Source organism: Zea mays, chromosome 1 (genome assembly GCF_902167145.1).
Source record: "Zea mays cultivar B73 chromosome 1, Zm-B73-REFERENCE-NAM-5.0, whole genome shotgun sequence".
NCBI lineage: Eukaryota > Viridiplantae > Streptophyta > Magnoliopsida > Poales > Poaceae > Zea > Zea mays.
The window spans coordinates 3949460-3976301 of NC_050096.1; the positions used below are offsets into that span (position 1 = coordinate 3949460).

Sequence of the window (26842 nt, forward strand, 5' to 3'; positions counted from 1 at the left end):
CCAGGACACAAGCCACACAGAGGGAAAGCGGAGGCTTTACGCTGCCGTGGACCTGCGCTGCGCAGTGTCGTGCCGCTTGTATATGATCGTCACATGCCGCTTTTGATGCAAATCCATCCAACAACAGGCAATAGTGTTAGTGGTAGCCCGAGCAGTCGAGCGCCGGAGCACCGGGAGGCCGCCAGCCCGCCACCATGGCAGCGCGAGAGCCGGGACGGCCGGACGCATTCATTTGAGACAATGCGCAGTGAGCGGTTATGAAATATGCACATTACTCAACAACCACCGTCTGGGGGTGATGCCTGCTAGAAATATAAGGGCAGTTCTTGAGAGATCGAGTGATCCTTTCTCAACTCGTTCATGGCGGCGCTTAGCAGATTAGCAGGTGACGAAGAGATGTAAATGTGAGTATACAATACGTGGAGATAAATTAGAAAAGTGAAAAAATATGCATGTATAATCAATTAGAAGATGTTTATAGTACCGTTTTTACAAAATACTCCCTCCGTTTCTTTTTATTTGTCGCTGGATAGTGTAAAATTATACTATCCAGCGACAAATAAAAAGAAACGGAGGGAGTAAATGTTTTGGATGGTATAATTGCGAAACGTCATATCTGAAGTCCCAAAAATACAATTGTCTCCCACCATAAGCGGCATAAAAGCTGATCCAAACGGGGTCTATTTTGCCCTCTGCCACTGGTCGTAGCGAGCAGTGTCTTTGGCAACCGGCGGACAAGGCGACATCGTGAGTGGGCATGGCATGGCGGGCATCCAAAGCGGCGGCTCATCAGCTCCGTGGCCGATCGGTCCATGGTGCCGTCGCCGTCGGCAAAGCCGGGTCTCGTCTTTTCTCTCTGTCTGTCTCCGACGTCCGACCTCTTGCCCTCGGTCACCTCTCTTTTTTCTTGGTCACTTGCAGGCATGCCGCTCCACCCTCCACGCGTGTAAAGCTCACAGGGGCTGGCTCGAAGCCCCATTTTTGAGCCCACAACAACAGAACAGCAAGCATGAGGCTCGCTTCGGGTAGGATGACTATATACACTGTAATATAATATTATTTGATTTCGCTTCGGGTAGGAGAAAAGTCCTCTTTTGGATAAAAAAAAAACAAAGAGGACTTTTCTTTATGCTCGATTCCACAGGAACATTACGAGAGAAAAAAAAAACATATGCTAAAATCTCATTGTGTTCTTGTTTTCTGTTTCCCTCCTACAATTAAACTAAACACCTATTATCATAAAATCTTTATGGCTTTGTATTGCATTTTCGGTCATATTCTATTTTTGTGTTATTCTTTTCAGTTGTATGTCCTAAAAAGGGTCTAAATACGATCTCAACAATCTTTGCATCGTTACCACAAATACATCATCTTCTCGTTGGTGTCCTAACTAAATCGGTGCCAACTTCAACGTAGCTTCCCCTACCCCACCTCCCTCTAATCACCCGTACTCAAGTTAGTACATTTTTAATGAAAATTTTAAATTGAACTGACATTGCTCCCGAGACACTACAAAAACAAGGGCTTATCTACCGAACTTGTTGTGTTGAGGTGTTTTCACTTGCATTTTACTAACAACTATGTATGAGTAGTTATCATTTTTAATAGCACTTGGATCCAAACGACGCTACTCGAGCTATGCGTTTACGATGTTCCATGATCTTCCCTCGTGGTCGGTGGGAACTGGTGCTTAATAATGGTAGAAGACATAGAGAAGAGAAGAGACACAGTTGTTGAAGAAATTGAACAAAAAAAAGAGCGACTCATGACAAAGAACACAGAGCGGGCTAGGCAGGCGTAAACCTGCCACACAAACAGGCCCATGGTCCCATCCAAACCCTAAAGCAGCCCAACAAGAACCAGTAAACCGCCCAGATCATCATCATCACTCACCAGTAAAAAAAAACACCTACTAGGCAATGAATGAGTGAGAACAACGAGGGTTGGCCAGCACCAGCAGCGACGAAAGCTGCCGCAGTCAAACAGCGAATAAAAGCCAAAGCCACCAGGCCAGCAACAATAGAAGCGAGCGAGCGAGCAGCAGTAGGCAGCGGCGCGGGCGAGGAGCAGACCAGCACCCAGCAGCCCTCGTCGGGGGGCGGCAGCTGCAGCTTCACCAGCCGCCGCCTTTCCCCGTCTCCTCTGCCTCTGCCTCTCCCCCTAACCCCCTTCCATTTCTCCACCCCACCCCGCTCCCGCTTCCGCTTCCTCGCCACTTAGTTCGTTCCGCACCCGCAGCCGCGGCTGCGTTCGCATTGGGGGCACGCAATGGAGCAGGTAAGCGAGCGATCTGGCCCGATTCGGACTCGAGGGTTTTGATTTGGTTTCTCTGATCGAGTGTGTTCTGCTCGTCGCGTGCGTGCGTGCTGCTGCTGCTGCTTCAGTACGAGAAGGTGGAGAAGATCGGGGAGGGCACGTACGGGGTGGTGTACAAGGCGCTGGACAAGGCCACCAACGAGACGATCGCGCTCAAGAAGATCCGCCTCGAGCAGGAGGACGAGGGCGTCCCGTCCACCGCCATCCGCGAGATCTCTCTCCTCAAGGAGATGAACCACGGCAACATCGTCAGGTCCGCTGCGCCTGCTCTGCCCTCCTCCATTATATTCCCCCTTTTGCATTGCTGTTATTACGACGGATTTAGGGTCGATCGATCGGCCGACGCATCCGCGATCGATCGATTCGCTGGTCGGTCCAAGTGGGCAGTGGTTCCAGGTAGCTTTATGCAACAGTGGGTAGGTGTCGTCTTAGGACGAGATTCGTTCATCGATGGAAATGGTGGTGCTGGTGTGTACCCACTATCCAACGAAGTAAAGCCATTGCACTTGATGGTGAGATGGCCTGTAGTGTCGGTACGCTGAGAAGCTTTGCTCTTCTGCGTGCAGATTACATGATGTTGTCCACAGCGAGAAGCGCATATACCTTGTCTTCGAGTACCTGGATCTGGACCTCAAGAAGTTCATGGACTCCTGCCCGGAGTTTGCTAAGAATCCCACTTTGATCAAGGTGAGAAGCGCAGAATATGTTAGTTTATGACCGCGAGTCCGCGCCTTGCTTCTGTTCAGCTCCACATATAGATAAACTCGAACGTTGGCTCATGCGTTTATTGATTACTATTTTGTATGTCGTAACATCTTGTTATGCTGTTCTTGGAATCGAACTTGCAACGAAACAATGGCAATGTGGAACTGAAGAGTAATCTAACTAAAGAGCAGCTCAAGGTTGTAGAGTAGAGGCCCATCTAGTGTCTTCCTTTTGCATGTAAAACCTTTTTTTGTTCCCATCCGATGCGCTAGAATTTAGATAGAAGACAGAGAAGGGTTCCACATCATCACTTTAACTCAATATATGTAGCGATGAAAACGGACGGAAATGGACGGAAAAACTCTTCTCCCGTTTCCGCTCCCGCAATTCATCATCGGAAACGGAATCGGGAGCGGAACAACCACGGACGGAAGTCGGTCGGGGTTATACGGGTTTACGGAAACGAACCAAAATGGCCGAAAATTAACCGAAAACGGACGGAAATTGCCTCAACGGAAAAAATAGCCGGAAACAAACACTCACAAGGTGTTGTAGCCATAGTACAAATTCACAGTCCACTAAACAACGAGAAAATAAGTCCGCATCACCAGAAGATTACATGACCACATAGCCACTGAACAATAGAATACATGTGTATAAGTATTTGCAAATGATAGGTAGCAGCAAACAGCCAAAGCAGCAGGCAATCCTTATTATTGACGTAGGCTAAGTGGGGCGTTTAAGACACCTGAGACAATGAAATAATTTTGAAGATAAACAAAGAAAGGAACCCATGCTGGTAATAATTTTCTCTAGCAAGCAGCATATGCATGTATATGCTTGTGGGCTGCAGCAAGCTTGTATGCATGTGGGCTGCACCAAACGGCGTATGGAGGAGAAGGTGTCCTCATCATCCTCATCCATGGCGTGACGACGTATGGAGGAGGAGGTGGAGCCGCGCAGCACAGCATTGCAGGTGTCCTCGTGAGAGTTTGTGAGTGGGCTTAGGGTTGCACTTTCATGTCATCATGTGTGTGGACGTGGGGAGCCAGGGAGGTGTCCAGTAAACAATAGCTGGGCTTGGCTGTTTTGGGCCCGACAGATGATGGTCACAAGCTGATGGATTGTATAAAGTATACAACTTGTGGGCCTTAAGCTTCGGGATAAATTCGGGTTAAATCCGGAAATATCCCGACCGAATACGGGATCCCGATAATCCGAACGGAAAACATCCTTTCCCGTTTCCGTCCCGGTCCCGCAGACTTCCAACCCGTAACCCGACCCGAACCCGTATTTTTCCGAAAATCTGGAAACGGACGGATACAATGTAGAAAACGGGTCGGATCGGAACGGGATTTTTTCCGTCCGTTTTCATCCCTAAATATATGCTGTATTTGCCTGTTGTCTTCTATCGTCGAGCGTTACTGCGTTTTTATATGGTAGCAGAAAAGTGATTGTTTTGACCTTTTGTACTTACTAGGCTTGTTTTTGTAGTAACGTAAACTAGGATGCACGATTTGGGAAGAAGGATCCATGGTTACATTGCCTCATGACCCCTTTGCTTTAGAACTTGTGGCACTGTAAACACCTTGTGTGGGGGGTGGGGGGCTTGCACCTGCCGCTTGGACATATATATTTCTAACTTTGGGAGTACCATGATACCATCAACCTACATTGTTGTGGTGATATTGGAATTCTCATTCATATAGTCTCTAATGCCTCTCAGTAACATGGTAGGACCTGCTTATTTGCGACCCCAGCTGCATATTTCCTTATAAGGTTATCTTGAGCACATGGTTTTATCTCCTCATGTAAAGAGACACACTACCCTAGTGACTTTAAGTCAACCTTTTCTCCACAGTAACTCCTGCGAATGCCCCGTGTGTTCACTGTTATTGTCGTTCTTTGCTGTAAAGTGACTGGCAAATGTAGCTTGTCCATCCCAGAACTGTGGGATCCTCGTGTGTGCGGCACCACACCACTGCTCCAATGCCCGCTATTTTCATGTCCTATTAGCTCAGTAATGATACTGCATTTCCTTTGACTAATTTTCTAACAAGATTTAGGGATTCGCTGATCCCATTACACAATGCACTATATTCAATGCATCACAGCAAATTACTTCTACTTGGTTGGAGTGTGTTACATAGTGAACAAGATTAATGTGACTAGAAGTTTTTCATCCTATTTATTTCCCTTTCCTCATTTCCATTATATCTCATAACCTGAAAATGAATGAGGTGCAGGTGCTTGTGGGTGCATTCTGAAATGTAACTATTTTCTTCTTTCTCCAGTCATACCTCTACCAGATACTCCACGGTGTTGCGTACTGCCATTCTCATAGAGTTCTTCATCGAGACTTGAAACCTCAAAACTTATTGATAGATCGGCGCACTAATGCACTGAAGCTTGCAGACTTTGGTTTAGCCAGGGCATTTGGAATTCCTGTCCGTACATTTACTCATGAGGTACATTTGTTATGCTCTAACTTGAGAAAGGGAGTCTGAATTGTCCTGTTAGGGAAAAAAATATTGTGAGGGATGCCAAAGTTATGGATTCCCACAATTTTTACCCGAATAACGTAACCTTTTGCTGTATATTCTAGTCACATTAATTCACAGTACATATCTATGGAAGTATTTTTCAGGTAGTGACATTATGGTACAGAGCTCCAGAAATTCTGCTTGGAGCGCGGCAGTATTCCACACCAGTTGATGTGTGGTCTGTGGGCTGTATCTTTGCGGAAATGGTGAACCAAAAGCCACTATTCCCTGGCGATTCTGAGATCGACGAACTTTTTAAGATATTCAGGTTCTATGATTGTGCTGGCATTAAATTTCTTATTCTGTATTTGCGTATTTTAGACCTGTCTGACTTTGTTTGTGTCATTGCCACTGCTGAAGGATACTAGGTACACCGAATGAGCAGAGTTGGCCAGGAGTCAGTTGTTTGCCTGACTTCAAGACAGCTTTCCCCAGGTGGCAAGCTCAGGTAAGGCAACAGCATAAGCATTTCGCTGGGCACATGTGGCAAGTGCATTGTGTATCCTCATCCATAGCTTACAATCTGTGTTTGTCATATATATCCGATGCCTCCATTACAGGACCTGGCAACAGTAGTCCCAAATCTTGACCCTGCTGGGTTGGACCTTCTCTCTGTAAGTCAAATGGATTTCTCCTGATGATCATGGCTGCTGCTTCATACATCCCTCACAGTATTGAATTCACCTATTTCTGTTTGCTGACAGAAAATGCTTCGATACGAGCCAAGCAAAAGAATCACAGCGAGGCAAGCACTTGAGCATGAGTACTTCAAGGACCTTGAAGTGGTACAGTGACCTGCTAAATGTGCTTGACGTTGCATTGACATTTGTATGAGCTGAGTCGCTCATTCCTTTTTATGAACGCCTGTACTCTTCTCATTCTCTCCCTGCATTTTTGTCATTCAGCTGGATATTTCGAATCTGGTGTGTTTTGAGATGTATTAAAGAACGTCAAATAGATTACCGCCTTGGTCTCTGTCCATTGAAAGTAAATATCCGTCATATGTTTATTTTCCCCGGAAGCATCTATGGTTTCCTTTTATTTCTATGCGTCATGTAATGTCGATAAATGTGTGCGATGCGTTTTAACTTTCATTTTTTTTTTCAACACCAGCTTTGTGAGATGCACTTTGCTCAGCATCTCACAAGGAATAGCAAACAGTTGCACACGCACACAAAAAAAAGACATTATTATGATAGCCACTCACTGATAACCCATGGTAACAATCTTCTGAGATTATAGTTGATGAGCACGAGCCTACCAAGTGGCAGTTGCTGTATAAATTAAAGAATAGAAGTGGCCCCTTAAACAACATGGCCTTCTGAACTGGGACAAGAACATCGTGGAACAAAAATAAGACGGTAATTCACATGCTAAGTTAGTAGTTACCTAAGATTACAAGTGAAACTTTTATCTTTACAATGGCTGGGCGCAGGCATGAAATTATCACACAGGCGACTTGTTAACGTGCCTTCTTCAGGATTGCTGACGTTCGCATCTCCGCATCTTCCTTGGCAAAGCTCCACCAAAGGTACGAAAGGGGGATAGCCACAGCAAGGCATATAGCACGGCCATCCACATATCCCCATCGCGGAGGAATGTCAGAAGCTTCCAGAAGTACCGCAGCCGCACCTCCGATGGCAACAAATATGATCTTCAGCCGTGAAGGATGCCGAGTCATGACAGCCCACAGTGCCCATAGGAGACACTGAGCAATGATTATCACAGTACAAACCTTCATGTTCAGGCCTGCAGATTTTACAAGCGTAACCGCGTAAGCCACTAATACGTGCTACTCCCTATGTCCTAGTATATAAGATGTAAGTTACATTCAAAAACAAAAAAAAATGTATTTAATTCTCTCTATACTACTGCATCAATGTATACATGTCTAGAAAGAGCATGTCTTATATTATGAAACTAGAATAAAAATCGTTACGTCTTTATGTACTAGGATAGAGCCATGGAGGGAGTACATCCATTCGCTGTTAAATCTCCATATCCCATGAAAACAGGAAAGAAAATGTCTAGTTATAAGGTAACAACTAACAGGTTATAAGACCGTGTCCAGCAGTTCATCCATATGATCACTTAAAACATTGTTTTGTACTGTTCACAGAGTGAAGTTTGAATATGAGTATGAGTATGGATAAGCAGGATAGCCTAAAGCACCATGTTACCTACCTACCATGGAACAACAAACAAATTCTTGACCCCATTAATTGGCGAGCTTTATCTTTGGATGAACTAAAATTCAATTTGAAACCCCTTTGGAACAGACAAAAAAAATGGAGGAATTATAAAAAGAACGGAATCCTAAAGGTAAATTTCCTATGAAGACCTTTAGAACATAAGATTGGGTTTCGATGAATCCTACAAAAATTCCAGTGGAATAGTTTGTTTCATAAGAATTTTGGATGAATTCTACCAATAGGTTGAACCTCATGGAAATTGGAACGGTTCCTTTGTGTCACTCTCATTGAATTCCTGTATTTTTTTTCTGTGCTCCATCCAGACATTCAATCTTGCAATTTATTGAGGGCCTGTTTGGAACGCAGGTTAAGGGCCTAAGTATTTTCAGTCCATACGATTCAAGATGTTGGTGCATTATATTCCTATGCTTTTCCTATTCCTGTGTTTGTAGAATCTCGCATTTCAAAGAGGCTGTATTTTTTTTGTACACATAACTCAGTAATCAACCAGTCAGGTACTAAGATTCCAATCTAGCATACTAATGGAATTTTATATATCATATAATCTGGGTTACATACTTAGTGCTGGTAAAAAAACAAAGTGTGCAGAAACAATACCGCTATTTTTATAGTGTCAGGAGTGCAAGTATCAGCGGTCATGCCCAAGATTACCTTTGTCAAGTTCGTAGAAGTTGAGGTACAGAATGTGGGTTGTCACAAATGCTAGAATAGGAGCGGCAACCATAACTCTAGATGCTTCGTCTCTTAAATTTAAAGTCCGCAGTATCGCCAAAATGAGGGAATACCCCAGAAAGGCAGCATCTGATGAAAAATATAGTTTTTCTGTCCAAATTGTGTCACTGCAATAGATACCAGATCTTGGTCAATGAGTTAGCAACAGGCAATTCATCTGAAAAGATGTATCCATTGTGATAGAGCCTACCAACTGTGATATATGGCACTCCAGAACCATGAATTCATGGCAAGGAGCCCATAGATGTGCCACAAGCCAGTGTATTCATAGTATGTCTTGTGAGTTTCTGGCCGCAGAGGAAGTTTATAATAAAGCAAGAGGAAAAATGATAGCCACCCATTAAATTGCACAACAAGAGTAAGCGCAGAGAGAGCTGCAGATAAAGGTTCCTGATAATGAAAGCAGAGGCATACAGTTTATACAAGGAAGTGAAAGGGAAACACAAGAGGTGAGAACTCCAGTTCAAAGAGGCAATAAATAGACTACCTGAAACACAGAGGCACGCTTCAAAGGCCATTTTCCATGATACTTAACAGGCTGGAGGCCAAGCTTTGCCCTTTCATTCTCCCTTTCCATCATACAGTGGTATCTGCATTCACTCTTGCAGTTCCAGTCCTTCCATTGCAAGTACAGTGGCTCATGCGTGTACCATGACTTGTCAACAGGTTGGCCATCGGTTGGCACCATACAATGTTTAATAGAAGTCTCCTTCAGGGAGCCTGTCTTTTGGCATCCTTCCACACAAGCTCTGGTAAAAATATGGGAAAATGAGGTAGTTGTGCTAGCTCAACCTTTGGGACCGTACCATGAAAAGGTGATAATATATAACTCTGAATCATGTAGCGTAATCAGAACTTATACACCCCCAATGCCAGTAGCCAAGAGGCGAAGACAGACAGCACCATTTTTATTCCTTTCCGGAACCGCTCGCCTTCGCTGAAACCACCAGAGGCACCGAGACGGACAGCACTGGGATGTCCAGCGAGGCCTAAAACGGAGTAACCCCGAAGGTTCGCCTTCGCACATAGACAGACGAACATAATCCGCTAAGTTTCATCAGACTGAGAGGTGAGCCGTCCAAGGTTCGGCGAGTAGCGATCGCGAATATAACTAGAGATTGGATTAGGGATAGAAGGGAAAGGCCGCCCGTGGGAGCGGAGCGGAAGCGAGGCTGCGAGACCAAGCAGCGTGCGAAGGTAAGCAGCGGAGGAGGCAGGGTGGGGGGATCTCGCACCTGTAGAGCGGATCAGCGTCGCCCTCGTAGGCTTCCACGGTGACGGCGACGGCGACGGCCGCGGAAGCGAGGGCGAGGAGCCGCAGCAACGTCCTCCGCCCGAGGAGCCCCATCCCCCTGCCCACCCTCGGTCGCGCCGGAGGCCTAGTGGGCGAGGCGGAGATCCATCGGCGCGGGGATGTTTGAGAGGGGGGGAGAGAGAGGAAGGGAGGCCGGGACCGGGAGGTGAGGAGACTTTTCGGGAAGGGTGGCGGTGCGTGCGCGTGTGCGTGATTGATTCCCTGCGCGCGCGCGTGTGCGTCCGTGTTGTTTGGGGGAGCAGATCGGTCGGGGGCGTGATGCGACGACGACGATGACAGCACAACAGGCAGCCGGGCGCCGGCCCCGGGTGGAGGAAGTGACTCGCGCCGTCGCGCGTCTGGGTGTGCGCGCGCGCGCGCCGTGTTCTTTTGCCTGCTGGCATTTCCTGGTCCTAACGACGTGTCTGTCCTTGCCTTGCGTGTGTTCTGCTGCTCCGCCTCCGCCTGCGGGTGCACAAACTGCATAGCGCGGCGCATCTGCAATAAATAGGTCCACACATAATTGGCTTCAGAATCGGAAGGATGCATTTGTCTGGTGTCCGTCTCCGCTGAGCCGAAAATGACATACACGGGCCTCGCCGCTGGCCCATGGGCTGTGTTTCTTTCAGTTCCAGCAAGTGGATCCGTGGTCCGACACGGGCGGTGGAGGCTCCGATGGAGTCCAAGGAAGTGCAGGCAGAGAGAACATGAGAACACGTATTCTCGGGCGGAAACAGCGGGCTACCTACCTGTGCATGTGCGTGGTCGAGGAATCGCCTTGGGTGCGAAAAATAGGAATCGCCTTGGATGAAACACACACAGGCTTCCCAAAACCATTTTTGGAAGAGAAATGCTGATTTCATTACTCCAACGGAACCCCTTCCTCCTCGCATTTTTTGGCAACCCGCAAACACGTACTAGAGTCCCACAGATATACGTGAGAACAAATCTGCGCGCACATCCTTTCCCGCGATGCACGCCTTTTTTTTGTTGACTGAGGAAAGCGGAGCAACGGTGGAGGGAGGAGGTTTCTGTGGCGGCGGAGGTGGTGTCAGCGGTGACGACCGGGAGTGTGAGATGCAGCCACGAGAGTCTTCGGATTCGATTATGCCTGCACAATCAATCCAGGACAGTGAAGCAATGCGGACTTGGCGGTCATGGACTCCGCATCCGCGAAGAAGGAGGGCCTGACACCGCAACCCTTCTTTGACGAGCAGCCTAGATTGAGGGGCTCCTAGCCGGGCCTCCCCGGCGAGTGCGCCTCGTTCCCGCCAGCGACCAAGCTGTCCATGTCCATCCCTATGGACCCTATGGGCTATGAGCGATTTGATTCCTTCCGAAAGACTGATTTTGTAGCATTACGGTAATCCATCAACCAAAGCAAGACAGGTACAGTGCATCACCATGACTGTTCCCTGATCTGCGAGACGGTACTGTTACCTGTCATTTGTCTTACAAATTCTACAGTATCTAATTACATTTCCTGGTTGTCGTCACATCTCAATAGATTTTGGGGAACTGCTGGAGTAAACAATTTGTTCCATCTCTAATCAGTTTAAGTATGCCCCCCGTAATTAGTTTTTGGGATTTTTTTATGTGTTCTGCTGGAGATGCTCTAATTAGAGAGAAGTTTGAAATAAAGAATAAAATAAGAAATGTGATAGGGAATTTTCTGGAGATAGTCTAACCACTAGGGCCATAACTGAGAGGGGTCAAGTCGAGCGGGCGTCTAACCCCCCAAAATATTAGGCCTTCCTCAGGTATATACTTAAATATAGTATTTAGTTATTTAATTTGTCCAAACAGCAATCGTTTTGTTGGCCCAACCATCCCATGCTAAGCGGACAGTCCAGCCTCTACTATCCTGCTCACGTAACATAAAGCAAAAGCAGTTGTTGGCATGCTCACGTAATCCAGTTCCCAAGTTAGGACTCAGAACAAAATACATTTAGAAAACATAATTTCTGCCACGGTGTAGCTACCACATCACCAAAGGACTAGGCAGGACAACAAGTGATAGGACTCGTCATCGAGGATCGACCTTCGCGCATACGAGTATAACATAGACAATAGCTAGCTAATTATGTTTATCGTTTGGGGCATCAAAATGTGTGCTTATAATTATACTATACATATATATATAGTTATTATATATACCTTGGTTTATAGGGCCTCTATATAAGCTTTCATCCAGGATCCCCAAAATCTTAGGCACGACCCTGCTCAACGCCGTCGGTAGGGCTGAATATCGAGCCAGCTTGGCTTACTCGTTTGAGTTCGATTTGGCTCGGCTCGACTTGTTAAGCTAACGAGTCACGAAGTCAACTCGAATGAGCTAGAGCAAAAAAATATGTATATAATAATCAATTTCTAGTTAATTCTAAATTAATTTAACAATAGAAAATAGTAATTATACTTATAGTTTCACAATCCACATCAATGTTACTCATCACTCATCAATTCACACACATATTCATTAGTTTAATCCACAATTATATTCGCATAGACTAATCTAATACATAGACATAGTTTATCAATCATTAGTTTAACTCATAAACATAGACAACATGCATACCTATAACATGTTTATTAATTGTTACTTAAATGATATGTATATAGTTTTGTTTTGTTTTATTAAAATATGATAGCTCGCGGATTAGCTCATCATTAAATTGACCACAAATCGAATGACAAGCTACGAATATTTCGTTCAGCCGCCCTGCCACCGGTTGCCCGTTGTGGCGGTTCTGGCGGCGCTGGGACGGTGCGCGCAGGTGGCAGTGGCAGTGCGGGGCGGCACCGCACTTGAGACTTGGCTGCACCACGCTGCCGCCGCCGCCGCTAGCGCCGGCTGCCCGACTCCGTCTCCGAGTGAGCGAGCGGTGGTGGGCACCGAAAGGTGGGCTCTTCTCGTGGACACGGGTACGCCACTTGGTGCAGTGCGTGATTGGTTGGCTCCACTGCTGCGCCGCCCACCTATCCCAGTCATCTCATCGTGGCAGGTTTTTCCTCTCCCGGTCCCACCACTGGCTTCTTTGCGCGGCAGCACTGCAGTCTGCAGGCGGGCAGCAGGGCATGCCATTCCAGCGACATCACTTGCCATGCACTCTGACACCATCTGAGTGCCTCCCCTGGGCCCTGGGCTAGTGGGCTTGTCTTCCAACGGATACTTGCCCAAAGCTGCATGCCACTACGTGGAGGGCCTGGCTGCCCCCACGGCTCCACCACTCCCGCTCTCTCCCGAGTCCTACTCCTGAGAGGACCTCTGGCTCTATAAAAGCCTCCCATCCTACCCTACCAAGTACCAACTGCCCGAGACAAGAACAACTCCAACTCCCATCTCTCACTACGGCAACACTTTGCGAGCTGAGCCATCAAAGCTCGGGGCGGATGGCGGGGCGGCGGCAGATCAAGAAGGAGTGGGTGCAGGCGGCGGCGGACGCGGCGTCGTGGTGCGTGGCGCTGTCGCTGGTGGCGATGCTGGTGGTGGTGTGCACGCTGGGCGCCGGGGAAGGCGGGGGCGGCGCGCCGGTGGTGGTGGTGCGCGGCGCGGCGCTGTCGGCGCGGCCGTGCGAGGAGATCTACGTGGTGGCGGAGGGCGAGACGCTGCACAGCATCAGCGACAAGTGCGGCGACCCTCTCATCCTGGAGCGGAACCCGCACGTGCACGACCCCGACGACGTCTTCCCCGGCCTCGTCATCCGGATCACGCCGTCCAAGCCCAGGTAGATCGATGGCGATCCATCGGTCGTCGTGAACCAAACAGAATGCCGTTGCTGACTTGCTGCGGTGTCGTCAAGCCCCCTCTGCATGATGCCGCGTACGTACTAATACGGTGTGCAGACTGCACTGCAGAGGGAGCGTAGCGATGCAAGAGGACGCCATGTACTGTTAAGTATGCGTGAACAGCGTGTAGCAAGAAGCTCTGGACGAGGCCTCCAGCCTCCTGTGTGTAAATTGTAAGGGACGCCGCGCTAGTGCTTCAAGTGAATGAAGAGATAAAATTGTTGGCTTATTTTTTTATGCTTCAGTAGCTCAACCTCGTTCACTAGTACCTCTTGCCCCTGCTTTCATCGACGAGGGTGGTACCGTCCATCTCGCCGGGGCGGCGACACGTAGCACGGGCCGGCCGGTGAGCTGATGCCACGCAAGTCCCAACGGTCCTTGGCCGGTTCGTCTGCTTCCAGTCCAGGGCTCTTCCTCCCAATCCCAAAGCGATACGTGGGGGGCAGGGACTGTTCTATCTACGGTCGTCTCGTCAGTGGTGTCTGGTGTGGTGCTGGGCTGGGCATCGGACCGTTGGTGTCTTGGAGACCGTTAGAACAGTCTCAACATAAGAAACTAATTATAGTTTCTATAGTCTCCACGTCATTTAAAACTACTACTCTGCGTCTCATTATATAAGTCCTAAGCAGCTCTAGTTCAAAGACTAATAAATTCATTTTATTCTCTCTATAATACTGTATCGATATACATGTGTATAGAGAATACGCCTTATATTGTGGGACAAAAATAAAAAACGGTTACACCTTATATTCTAGAATGGAGGAATTACTAGACACTACCTCTTCAAGGCAACAATCAATATTATTTAACTGAATTTAATATTAATCTTCTCTTATTTGATATTGTGTCGAAACTAAGTCTATGCAAAACCTAGTTTACTCTTTTTTTCATTTAATTGCTTGTCACATCATCTTTTAGGCTATGGTAGCTGAATTAATGCTCTGAAAACTGAATGATATGGAGGATTAGGACTGCTCTTAGAGTCTTGATCGTCAGTATCATCGTTGTAGGATATTTAAATTAAATTCTACGCAGAACTGATTTAATACATATTAATTAAGGGCGTGATTTCTAGTGTATTTATTCGTCTTATGTTCTTCAGCCAGTGTCAAACAAATTAGATTTGTCAGGATAAACAAACCAAATTAGCAATCATCATCGTCAATGCTACCAAGCTGATGAGAGTAAATCTTAGGTCGTGTTTGGATGTAAAGTTTTTTAAACCCATGATTTTTTTAATACTATATTCAAATGTCATGACAAAACTATGGTAGTTTTACCGCATTCAAAGCCACAATTTTGTAACAACGTATAAACCGTAGTATTCTAGTGCAAGTGTACAGTTAGTGTTGGGTGCATGGAAACAGGGTACCCAAAGAAGACCCCAATACCTCCCAAAAACGGTCTGCCTGCCAAGCAGTTCGACGAGAAGGCCCAAAAGGCCACCCAGGGACAACTCGTCAAGCCGACTGCCCACCGAACAAATGTCCGCCGAGCGACCCAGCGAGGCGAGGTTGCCGAGCAACCTGCCCACCGAACAACCAACAAGGCGAGGCTACCGACTAACCTGCCCGCCAAGTAACCCAACGAGATATGGTTGCCGACCACCAACCTACCCACCGAGCAACCCAACGAGGCGAGACTACTGACCAACCTGCCTGTCGAGCAACCCAGCAAGACAAAAGCCGACCGACTTAGTATTATCAAGCCATGTCGGCACGATGGGACATCACTGAGTCATGCCCGGACGGTGGAAGAGGTATCGAGGGTCTTTGTCAAACACGACAACGAATATATATCACTGTTGACCAGTAGGACCGGACGACCCCGATTGTAGAAACCTCAGCATCGGAGCTTCTATAGTGACCCATACACCGGAGGGGACATGGCAATACGTCCGAGGCGTGCGTCTACGCATGATGAAAGATGACGCTAGGGGATGACAGAAGATGAAGTTGTACTGAAGACATCCCTAAACCACGCCTTGAGCTAACTCAACAGAACCCACCAAGTACTGTCATGTCTAAATCGGAGTAGCTACAGGAAGGTGGACAGGACACGATACCATACTAGAGGTACGATGACGCACGCCTCGGGAGACGACTCCATAGAGGCTACAAGGCCGAGAAGCTTGACCCAACTAACGAGACCACAAGGGCTACGAGTCTGTATTAAGGTCCGTATTGACACGAGAGGAGTGTCAATGTTTTCATTTTTACACTACCCAATATATGTAAGGAGCATTCTATTCCATTTCTCTCACACCATGTATGTGTACAATGATAGCAATAAGCTTGCATATGTACCATGCTTAAAGAAAATGCAGGCTGCGACAAAATAGGTGGTATACTGCATGCCCACGTAGACCGGGCAAACGAACGGCACTGCATGCTACACTTTTTTTTACTTTTCTAGATATGTTTTTACCTATATATGAACGTATAATAAAAACTGTGTATCTAAAAGGCCAAAACAATCCATAATTTAGGTAGAGAGCATGGACATTACATGGCATAAAAAATCAACAATTAGTCTATGCACGATCTCCTCCCCAGTACCAAGATAGACGGGCGAATAATAAAATCGCATGCTTCCATTAGGGTTCAGGTAACCTTGGAATCAAATACACACTTCAGATAGCCGTCGGATGCCGCTTCCTTACTGTTTGCAATACTCAAGTCACAGCGCCATCTCAATTGCCAACATGGACTAACACAAACATGATCCGTGGGGAAACCATCTTAACTTGTATGTAACAGTCCAAATCCCCCAGCACACCAAATAAGCATATCAACGTCATGTTACAGCCCAAACAACACGAGACTCCCACAGGATGTGTGATGCTCATGACCTTAGCCTTTTAAGGTCCCTTTCATCACGATCATAGTTCCGGTGCTCATGCGCATCCTTTCTCTTCCGATTGTCATGCTCCGGAGAATGGTGTTCCTGACTGTCCATGGATAGCTCACCCTCTTCGGTATTCTCACGGTCGGTGCTCCGGTGGTCTACACGGTGTGAAGGATGAGGCCAGCTCTGCCTTCTCTCCTGCTTGACCTTCTCATCCTCAACCGCCAACTCCACGCCATGTTCCAGCTCCCTCTCAATGAGGTCATCATCATCCATCACATCAACCTTTCTCGAAAGGTCACCTTTTGATCTCCGCTTCTCCAGGGCCGCTTTCACCTTATCCTTGTTTATCTTTTTCATTGCATCCATCATCGAGGCTGACACGTTGGGACCCTCGCTGCTGTTAGCACTGTCATCCCTTGCTTCATTTGGGGGTACCCTATAGTTTCGCTTCTCCGGATGAGGGTGATCATAGCCATGGTGGCCTGACATGTTCTGCTGGCTCGATTGCCTGGTTGCTTGGTTATGTTCATGGGCAGGAGGTTCATCAACTACTCCTGGAACTTTACCCAGAGCACGTTGATTCACAGCAGTTACAGAACTGCCTTCAGTATCATTACCTTGTGATGGTGGTGGTTGAACACGGTTCTGCTCATAGAGTTCCAACATCTGGTTGCTAACCTCTGAGAGGAGTAAACCAAAAACATAAAGCATAAGCATGTGTGTTCGATGGTATTATTCATAAAAATGATCTTCCAAAACAAAAATATAGCATCAGAAGTGAAGAAAAGGACCAAAAGAATAATCATGATGGCAAATGGATACACAGCAAAATTGCAAGATTGGCAAGACCTAACTAAACGAATGCACTAAAATGACACCACCAACAAATTATTCCTGACTATCTGTACTTGGCATGTCCCCAGGATGCATCTGAAGTCAACTGGGGTTGCCTTGAGTGTAGAGCCATATATCGTGGAATTGTGTGTGCCTTCAACCTATCTTAGTTCCACGATCATATCATTTTTGGACACGCCAATTATCTTTGGCTGTCCAATTTCCATGGGATTACTAGATAGCTAATTAGTAGGAAACTAGCACTTACGACATTGTTTTTTTACAGTAGTGCAGTTAAGTTGCACACTAGTGACTTTGCATCTAGAGACCAACCTTCCAACTGCCGCGGAGTTACATCAAACTCTTGCCACCAGACCTTCTCGCCATCTGATGGAAGCTTGACTTTAAGAAACTTCGCAGCCAGGAAGATTGCGCCAGCCGCAATATGGTGCGGTTTAAATTGCAGGCAAAGTGAAGTGCGGAGCCTGCACACCCCTTTTAAGGTATAGTAAGTAGGCATGTTTGTGGATTACTATTTGCAGTGATGAAGAGTAATTTTAGCATACCCATCATTGACAAAATTCCAGGCAACTTGCGCAAGTGCATTTTGAGCAACCTCAAATTTTTTTATTGCTTCAACCAAGGGCTTGTAAGGATGGTTCACATTAAAATCAAAACCAAGTGTTACAAGAACAACACGTTCCCCAAGTAAAATAAGTTCCTTCTGTTGTTCATATACTTCCTGAAGAAAGAAAACAAACAGACTCGGTTATTGTTGTGTGCCACAGTAATCAGGATGTAAAGTTGCATAAAAAAAGAGCAGCCCTGGCCTTGCCTTTAGAAAAGAAAAAAAGTACCATAGGAGAAATGAAAAAGAAGAGCCATCAACAGAACAATAATAGGAGAAAAGGATAATAACATCATAGTTCATAGGTTACAAAGCTTGGATTACCTAGAACAGGAAAAATCAAGATATTAAATGCTCTAAAAATCACCTTATGTTTTATTCGTTGAACTGCAGCAGGATCCTTTTTGTGGATGATCTCGTATGAAAGAAGTATGACATCCTTCAGAGGTCTGGGTGTTTCTTCAACTTTTCCCGCCAAGAACATACATACTGTTGCAATTGTCTGCATTGTTATAATGAACTTATATATTAAAACTTCCATTAGCAGATGATGAATAACTATCAAGGAGAAATAAGCAAGCGGCACCAGTATGCTAAAAAGAAATGCATGTATTGACAACAAACTTAATTTTTTAAGATAATGAGGATTTTCTTTTTTGTGGCACGTCTAATAAAACATGTGTTTTATATGTGAAAACAAGATATTTTTGTCTTCCACGTGTAGGTGGTACCAGAACTGTGAGCATCGGAGATTTACCGGTTACTACCTACTGACTTAATGAGATCGCACTGGCTACAATGTAAACCAAAGTGTCCAACTGTCCAAGTGATTTATGTTTATAAAGAAAAATACTCTTTACAATCATGTTAAAAACACAGAGGTCAAAAGGTTAAAAAAGCATCTAGAAAACTTACCCGTCTGTCATTTTTCGCATGAGATTGACGAAGAAAAAACCGATGACAGAACACTATAGCAGTAGCAATTGTCACTTGAGGCCTACATTATGGAGTTAGTTGGCATTAGAAGAATAAAAATTGCATATATAAAAGATTTCAACTCAAACAAGACATCATAAAACGTGCAGTAACATGCAGGCATGTTTACCAGATAGTAGACAATCAAAATACAGTAATTTTCAGGCAGTTAGGCAACTCAAATAGTGTTAAACAATGTTGTGCATTATCTGTTTCAATGTTTTCAAGTCGGACGCCTTGCTGGTCGTTCTGGCTGACCGACTAGGGCGATTAATCGCGATTAATCACGAGTAGTCGGACGACTTGGGCGATTAATTGTGATTGGTCCAAACCGAATTGGACGATTAATCGGACGACTTGAAAACATCGATCTGCTCCACCTAACTACAAACAAGAATGGTATCAATTGCTCATGACATGCTAGCCAAGAACTAGCAACCACAATATAACCAGTATTGAAGTAGAAAATTCACCATCCCTCAATTGCTATTGCATTGATTGCCAATGAAGCTGTTTACTAATTTGACACTTGTGCTTATGAAAGCATATCAGGTCTTAGTCTCTCTTTTTTTATTACAAAAGAAGCACTGTTGTGGACAGTTATATGTGAACTATCAGATATAAAATTGAATGAACAGGTGTGCGCAATGACAATCATCAAAATAAATCTATTTGGTACCAAATGATCTACATTGCACTATTGCAGGCACAGAAAATTGAGCATACATATAGAAGAACTATTAAAAAATCATGAACACATAGAAATCAACTTGAACAGCCAAATACTAATACCTTAAACTGTCTAAAACAAGCAGATAAGACATGTTTGTATAAAAATGAAGAATTAAAGATAAGTACTCTATAATTCTACTAAAATACCAGGAGAAACTGGAGAAGTCCATTCAATATACAAAAGACGAAGTATTAAATAGACATATGTTATAGATGCTTTTGTGGGCCGCCAATTCACAAGGCGCAGAAATAGGAAAGAGGAGATAAGTCAGGAATAGTTTCTGTTTAATCAGTTCCTAAATAATAGGTTAGTTCCTTTTTATGTGGCTAAATAGTAGCAGTTCCTAAATAATAGGTTAGTTCCTTTTTATGTGGCTAAATAGTAGCAGTAGATATGTCTATCCTGAGACCGCCTATGGCTATAAAGGCGGCTGGGCATCAGCTGTAATAATCAACCAGGAATAAGATCTCCCTTTTGTTTGGGCGAGATCACCTGGGATCATCCTGGCCAGGCACGACGCCGGCGCAGGAGATCTGGGTGATCAGCGCCCTCTTCTTCCATACACCTTGCGCCACTCCAATCTCCCTCTCCACTCCCCATTGAAGGACACCAGGAAACCAAGGTTACGGACTCAGCAGCGAGGAGTCGGTAACAACATAGTGCCGTAATAAAAGATCCATCTAAGGGTGGTCCCTAGTGCCAAAGTGTGTAGGCAACCGACTCTTCAAATAGTTCTATTAGTACGTTTGGTCATCTCTCAATAGACCATTTTATGTAGTATGGTAATTGCTTTGCATTGTGTGTAGTGAATCGCCAAGGAAAAATATCTTGTTGCATAATCCATCTCGGTCTCTTGTTTCCTTCTTGATTAGCTTCCTTTCTTAGCTAATTGATTGAGACCGGTGCCGTGATTTGTGGCTGAGCCTTTCTAACTGTGTATTTAATCAGATCAATAGAACACAGAAAGATAGCAGTGTATTTTGGCAGCACCAAACTCAGTGGCCTCTAGCCGAGTTGGTTAGGTGGTCTGAGTAGCACTCCTTAGGTCCTGAGTTCGAATCCCAGTGGTAGCGAATTTCAGGCTGAGGTTAAAAAAGGTCACTCGCTGGTTCCCCTGGTCATGTGCACATGAGATGGACTGGCCTATGGGGGGCGGATCGTCGTGTAGGGGATGGGAGAGCTCAAAGCACGAGTAAATATCTGGCCAATAGGGGGCGGACCCTCATGTTGCACAGGAGATCAGCTTTCGTGACCTTTCTCGATCGAGGCTACGATTAAAATTTTTCTTAATATAATATCGTGGGGGCGGTCTTTCCCCTACCGGCCATGTTTTTTCTAGTGCTCGAGTTGAGTTTTTTGTGAGTATTTGAGTGATCTAAGCAATTAGATCATCTTCTTCATATTTGGTAAGGCACGCCGGCTGTAGAAGTCTACAACTAGTAAAAACTCGGCCAGCGAGGGAATGACCGCCCTCTCGGTATAATATTGAGACTGAAACAATGGTCCCGATCGAGAAAATCCTCAAACACTGGTCTCCCATCACTAACGGGTCAACGTCAACTGTCCACTCTGCAACGGCCCAACCGGAGGGTGGCGCACAGAACATCGTAGCCCGAGAGCGGATGAGGCACAGCAAGGGGATTTTTTTAACCAAGCCCGAAAATTCGCCCCCGAGGGGAATCGAACCTGGGACTTGGAGGTGCTACTCAGAAGCCTTAACCACTAGGCTAGAGGCCCTTTTGCGTCTACAACTAGTATTAGAGCCACTATCGCTGTTGGGGACGTGCTTGCAGTCATACAGCACGGACAAACTGCTTTGCCACCGTGACGCCATCAGGAGATGGAGAGCGGCTATGGAAATGGCGATTGCGGCCTAGTGATCCACCAGGTCATGAGGGAGAGTGGCGGCAGCGGGAAGTACCTGTTGCTGACCAAGAGTTCAAGACCAACTACTATTCATGGGCAGCACTCATGCAGTTGAAGCTGCAGGTGGGAGATCTTTGGACGGCGATGAACATCGACAGCACCGACTACACCAACGATCGCAATGCTCTGGAGGAAATCGCCCTCAGGGTACCTCCAGAGATGCAAGGGGCGATCGCAAGCAAGGCGACCGCCAAGATCATGTGGGACGCACTCAAGAAAACGCACCTCGGGGTGGAGCAAGTGTGCCAAGCTAAGGCAACAACGCTACGACGTGAGTTCGAGTAACTCAAGTTCAAGGATTGTGAATTTGTTGACGACTTTGGCATGCACATCATCGACCTAGTCAACCAGTTGGAGGTCATCAATGCTGAGCACCAGAGGCTAGAGATCGTGGACAAATTCCTATAGGTCCCTACAAGGTACTCAGATCGTGATGGCGATCGAAACCCTTCTCAATCTCAATATACTATCTGTGGGGAGTTGATTGGGAGGCTCAAGGCGGCGGAGGAACTGTACGATCTTGGTGGCAGCAACGCCGATGGAGCCTCAGCTGGCCTAAACCTGGCCAAGTATGAATTGGTGGCGCGTATTTTGTCGTGGCTCCAACTCTCCGGTAGTGGAAGCACAGGCAAGAAACAGACGTCGTTGAGCATGAGTCGTGGGCATGGTGGCAGGCGCAGCAGAGACGATGTCAGCTCGAGGCCACCAAGGAACGTCGGCGGCAACGTAAAGGGGCAGCAAATTGTTGCCGACAAATGTAAATATTGTGGCAAAAGTGGCCATTGGGCTCGCGAATGCCGCAAGAAGAGGAGGGACGAGCAGGCCCAGGCTAGGGAGAAGCCCACTGAAGGGGCGCTGATGCAGATCTTGCGTCCATTATGGCCCAAATTGAAGAAAAGGAAAGTAAGGGGCCCCCGATGCAGCCGTCTTCCCCAAATCTATCACCGTTGGTGGCCTCACATCACCAGGAATTGGAGATGGACTCGCCGTCTAGATCAAGGGTGGAGGCAGCATCTATTGTTGAAAATGAACAATCATTCCGCAATTGCATATAGCAAGAACCCTATTCATCATGATTGAAGTAAGCCCATCAACACTAAATTCGATTTCATCTGTGAATCTGTGGAGAATGGGAAGATCAGGATCTATGTGGATCATGTGAGGCTGTGAGCACTAAAGAACAGCTTGCGAACATTCTGGTGAAGTCACTTGGGCTGTTGGGCACGCATGATCCGCTGAAATTCGTGGCAAGATTGACATCGTCAAGGTCAAATAAACTGAGACAGGCTTAGGGGGGGTTGTTGCATGATCCGGCTCAGTCTTTTGTTCCCTTCTTTGTTGATTGGTTAGTTTCCTTTCTTAGCTAATTGATTGAGATTGGTGTTGTGATTTGTGGTCTTAAGTCTTTGTAATTGTGTATTTAATGAAAACAACATAATACAGAAAGGTAGCAGTGTATTTTGACAGCACCAGAACTCAGTGTGTTCTTCTAGTGTTTGTGTTGAGTTTTTTTGTGAGCGTTTGAGTGATCTAGGGATCATCTTCTTTGTCTCCGGCAAGGCACGCCGGCGAGTAGAAGTCTACAGACCTTGCAATCTTCATGGTGTATGTATTTAGCAATTAATGTTATCAAGTCTTACCACCATCCATCGAATATTGTTATCAACATATAAAGGGTGTTGCCTAGGACTCGAGCTATTCTAGAATATAAAAAGCTGTAATCTACCAGCACTCGCATTTATAATTAAGATGCTGCCATTTATAATTAGATGTTACAGGTTAACAGATGTGAATATGGCATCAGTCATAAATCATTTATATACAGTTAACAGGGGAAAATAGATGGGAAAAACAGTTGGAACTTGGAACACTTTTCACCCTAAATTATACCGTTCAAATAACACCTAACAGGCATTGGAGGGTGCTTTTAGCTATGTGGCAAACTCGAGTTAGCAATTTTGACAAATAATATGACACACTGAATTGATTCTGGGACATGGTTTTGCTGAACCAGACAACAGCCGGTTGCTACAAGTGAAACCACCAGTCTGTGGCTGCATGAAGATAAGACTTCCTTCATATGAAACATGGAACCTAATATTTTTTCCATATCAACAAAACATTAAAACAAGTAAAAGTGGTATTCACTATTAAATGGTAAACAACCCATGCATTCCTCTGTCCTCTCGCATAGACAAAGAAACACTTTCCAAAGTTAGGGTGTTATTTGTATGGTGTAGTCTAAAGTGAAAAAAAAATATAAAGACATTTGGTCTTATGTTAGGGTGAAATCTCAACTCCCACCCTTAAGTCTAGGAAATAAATGGGATTCGCCCTAGGAAAACTAAGCACCAGAAAATTAGCAGCTTATCTAAATAAATTTGAAAATAACAATGCAGGCGAATGGATATTGTATTTTCAGGAAACAGAAGTAAAAATAATTGACATAGAATTTGTGGTATAAAATATACTTACACTTTAAGCCTCATCCCCAAATCCTGCAGAAATGTGCAATATGACTTGCGAAGATAAGACTCTTTCTTCAGATCAATGCCGTCCCTCCTCGATACGGAATTCTCCTCTATTTCTTTTCTACTAAAATACCATGAAGCACCAAGTTGATCACCTTCTGCATGTCTGTCATATGGAATTCTGTACGGACTATTTTCTACAATTCCATTATGTGAACCATTATGTGAAGAGTCACTGCTCTGCATGATAACCATGATTATATTCCTCTTCTCAAAAACCTGAAGCAAAGAAGTGTGGCATACAGTGTTACTGGTTGCAAAATCAATAGCTAGGTAAATGACTGTTCACTGTTATGCAATATTAAAAAAATCAGTGCATGTACATGTCCAAAGTCTAAACACCAGAGTGCAGCAATCACATTTAGGACTTGTATGTTATTCAAGGTACATAAATGCTTCAAAAAGGTTTACATATGGGCAATGGTAAGTAACACTAAACAAATGATGTCACCTTAATTATAGAGCACATGACAACAACCTGCATGTTCGGATTTTCTTTCTAGAAGTACTTTCCTGGTTAAACCAAATGGATATAAAGATCATGCAAGTTATTGATTGGTTGCACAATCAGAGTTCAAACCACAAAGTCACATGAATCATTCATATGGCTACTAAACAAACGACCAGAACTGTCTAACTTGCATGATCTTTATATTCATTTGGTTCCACCAGGAAAGCACTTCTAGAAAGAAAATCTCAACATGTAGGTTGTTGTCTAGTGAATGATGAGTGTGTTCTATAATTAAGGCAACATCATTTGTTTGGTACTACCATTTCTTCTTTTGAATTTCGCCCAACTAAAACACAGTATTACACTTTGAATTGAATTTGGAACCTTTTACACACTATCTGCATTGTGACATCATTAGCCAAAAATTCTAGATCTGCCCCTGCTCCTCACTCTGCTATGCATGAATCACTTTTATGCTTTTTGAGCGGCTTCTGTCAGCTTTCTTCAAGCGCGACCCTCACAGCGCACACTTTAGTGAATGCTTCGGCACTTCCTCAGATCAGGCACTTGATACCTGTGATTTGGACATGGAACGCAGACATGGAGCTTGAAGCCACTAGCTAGCATGTAGCGCTAGGCAAGCCCTTAGCTTGATAATGTCATGGTCTTATTTTTTTAACATGGCCTTCATCCACTTACTCTACACGATCTGTATTACTAAAGGAGTAACACACAACAAATCGCACACTAGACTTAATGATGAAGAGAATTCATGCAAATATAAAGGTCAATTAGTTTGTTATTACCGTTCTTGCTGCACAAGATATTTACAGCAATGAACTTCCGCGAATGTACAGGAGCTGTGTATAAGTATGATTCTTTTCCCTTACACTTAACATCTTACAAAAGAAATTTCCTGGAAAAATATGAACATGACATACTTGTTACCTGTCAGCTCCACCGAACAGCTCTGACTGCGTCCCAGCAGTGAACTGCCTCGGATCTGGAGTGACGGAAGACGGAGGGGCACGCCGCTGGACGTGGAGCTTCCGCCGTCTCACACTCACTCGGTACCGGCAGGAGCACCCGCCGCTGCAGCTGTATACTCTAACCCTAGCGCGAGGAAAACGGGATGACAAGGAGAAGGGGAAGAGGGAGGGAATGAATGAGAGTATGAGACAGAGGAGCATACGGAGGCGACATACCTGCATACGGAGCTAGCGACTGCGGCGCTCTCGCCGGCGGCGGACCTGGCGACGGAGTCGGAAGTGGTGTCGAAGTTGTGAGCAGTGCGGTGTCGGAGACGGGAACCATCGGACCCGAGCATGCCGCTGAGTCGCTGACCGCGAAGTATGAAGCGCGACGGGCCACGGTTTCGAACGGGCGGCCCACGTGTACGCAGCCATCAATCAAGTCTTGGCGCCCGAGATGGCAATGGGTATCCGCGACCTGATAACCGATGGTAAATATTATACCCGCGGGTTTATTATTGAACAAAAATATTCACCCAATGGGTAAACGGGTATTAGAACGTTCCGCCTTCATCCATACCCGTCAACCCACGGGTATAAAATATCCAATATAAATCTAGCCCAAGCATGAACTTGGACTTTAGCCATCCATCTTTTTTACCATTTAACAACCTTTTAGGTCATAATATAATAGAAGGCTTAACGACAATTTAATGACCATGTAATGGAACATGTAATGTGCTATATAGTACTATCTTAGTGTTACTACTTTATGCAATTATTTTTGGTGTGTTGAATGGATGGTTAAATGATGCTAGAAATTTTGTAATGTTATTTAGATGGATATACTTGACATTAATTTGTATAATATAATTTTGATAGATGTTTGTGGGTACGGGTGACCCGATGGGTGACTCATACCCACATGGGTATGGGTATTGGGGATAAATCCATACCCACCAGTGCATATGGGTGACCCAATAGGGTTATTTTTGTGTCGTGAGTATGAGTATGTGGTAGTAATACCCGGTGGGTATTTACTCATTGTCATCTCTAGCCGATACCCTGTGTGGCTCTATTTAGAGCATCTCCAAAAGAGTCTTTATTTTTTACTCTCTATTTGACTTTTTACTTCTCTCTAAAGATTAAACTCTATATATAACATCTCATTCCAATAAACTCTTCAACATACAAGTTAACTTGGTTAGCGAGAGTTGCTAGCCATATTTAGCTAGCGATGGAGTCAATTTAAAGAGCAAGATAGTTTGGTAAGTTAAATGGCTAATCTGTTGGAGAGCTATTTTGCTATTTAGTAGCTAAAATTTAACTTGACAAATTATTTAGCTGCTCTATT

The 26842-nt window shown here is 45.3% G+C and overlaps 4 protein-coding genes across 9 annotated transcripts; 2 read left to right on the plus strand and 2 right to left on the minus strand.

The window, feature by feature from the left end:
* Nucleotides 1–2054: 2054 nt before the first annotated feature.
* LOC542270 (cell division control protein2 homolog) lies at nt 2055–6567 on the plus strand. Its single transcript, NM_001111872.1, is given in 8 exon segments — nt 2055–2277; nt 2385–2569; nt 2883–3003; nt 5316–5489; nt 5669–5832; nt 5925–6012; nt 6125–6178; nt 6269–6567. Coding segments are annotated over 8 exon segments (885 nt in total). The 5' UTR covers nt 2055–2268; the 3' UTR covers nt 6359–6567.
* A 173-nt stretch (nt 6568–6740) lies between these two features.
* On the minus strand, nt 6741–10159 carry LOC100274414 (uncharacterized). Of its 2 annotated transcripts, none has more exons than XM_035965175.1 (5): nt 9745–10159; nt 8997–9526; nt 8700–8899; nt 8429–8616; nt 6741–7313 (listed from the first exon to the last, which is right to left on the minus strand). In XM_035965175.1, exons 2-5 carry the CDS (start codon nt 9195–9197, stop codon nt 7027–7029), a joined length of 876 nt encoding a protein of 291 aa, XP_035821068.1. In that variant the 5' UTR covers nt 9198–9526; nt 9745–10159; the 3' UTR covers nt 6741–7026. The 2 variants fall into 2 exon arrangements, with proteins under 2 accessions (XP_035821068.1, NP_001142245.1); NM_001148773.1 differs by having other exon boundaries at nt 6773–7313; nt 8997–9258; nt 9745–10002.
* A 2947-nt stretch (nt 10160–13106) lies between these two features.
* On the plus strand, nt 13107–13826 carry LOC100284098 (lysM domain containing protein). The gene has a single exon (NM_001156996.2). It carries the CDS (start codon nt 13194–13196, stop codon nt 13530–13532), a length of 339 nt encoding a protein of 112 aa, NP_001150468.2. The 5' UTR covers nt 13107–13193; the 3' UTR covers nt 13533–13826.
* Nucleotides 13827–15917: 2091 nt separating this feature from the next.
* On the minus strand, nt 15918–25957 carry LOC103630860 (cyclin-T1-3). Of its 5 annotated transcripts, none has more exons than XM_008651915.3 (8): nt 25723–25957; nt 25466–25630; nt 24011–24285; nt 18817–18898; nt 18269–18403; nt 17840–18015; nt 17607–17758; nt 15918–17119 (listed from the first exon to the last, which is right to left on the minus strand). In XM_008651915.3, the coding sequence occupies exons 3-8, from the start codon at nt 24259–24261 to the stop codon at nt 16434–16436; spliced, it is 1482 nt and encodes a 493-aa protein (XP_008650137.1). In that variant the 5' UTR covers nt 24262–24285; nt 25466–25630; nt 25723–25957; the 3' UTR covers nt 15918–16433. The 5 variants fall into 5 exon arrangements, with proteins under 5 accessions (XP_008650137.1, XP_008650133.1, XP_008650147.1 ...); XM_008651911.4 differs by having other exon boundaries at nt 25459–25630; nt 25723–25895; XM_008651925.4 differs by having other exon boundaries at nt 25466–25624; nt 25723–25878.
* Nucleotides 25958–26842: the final 885 nt, after the last annotated feature.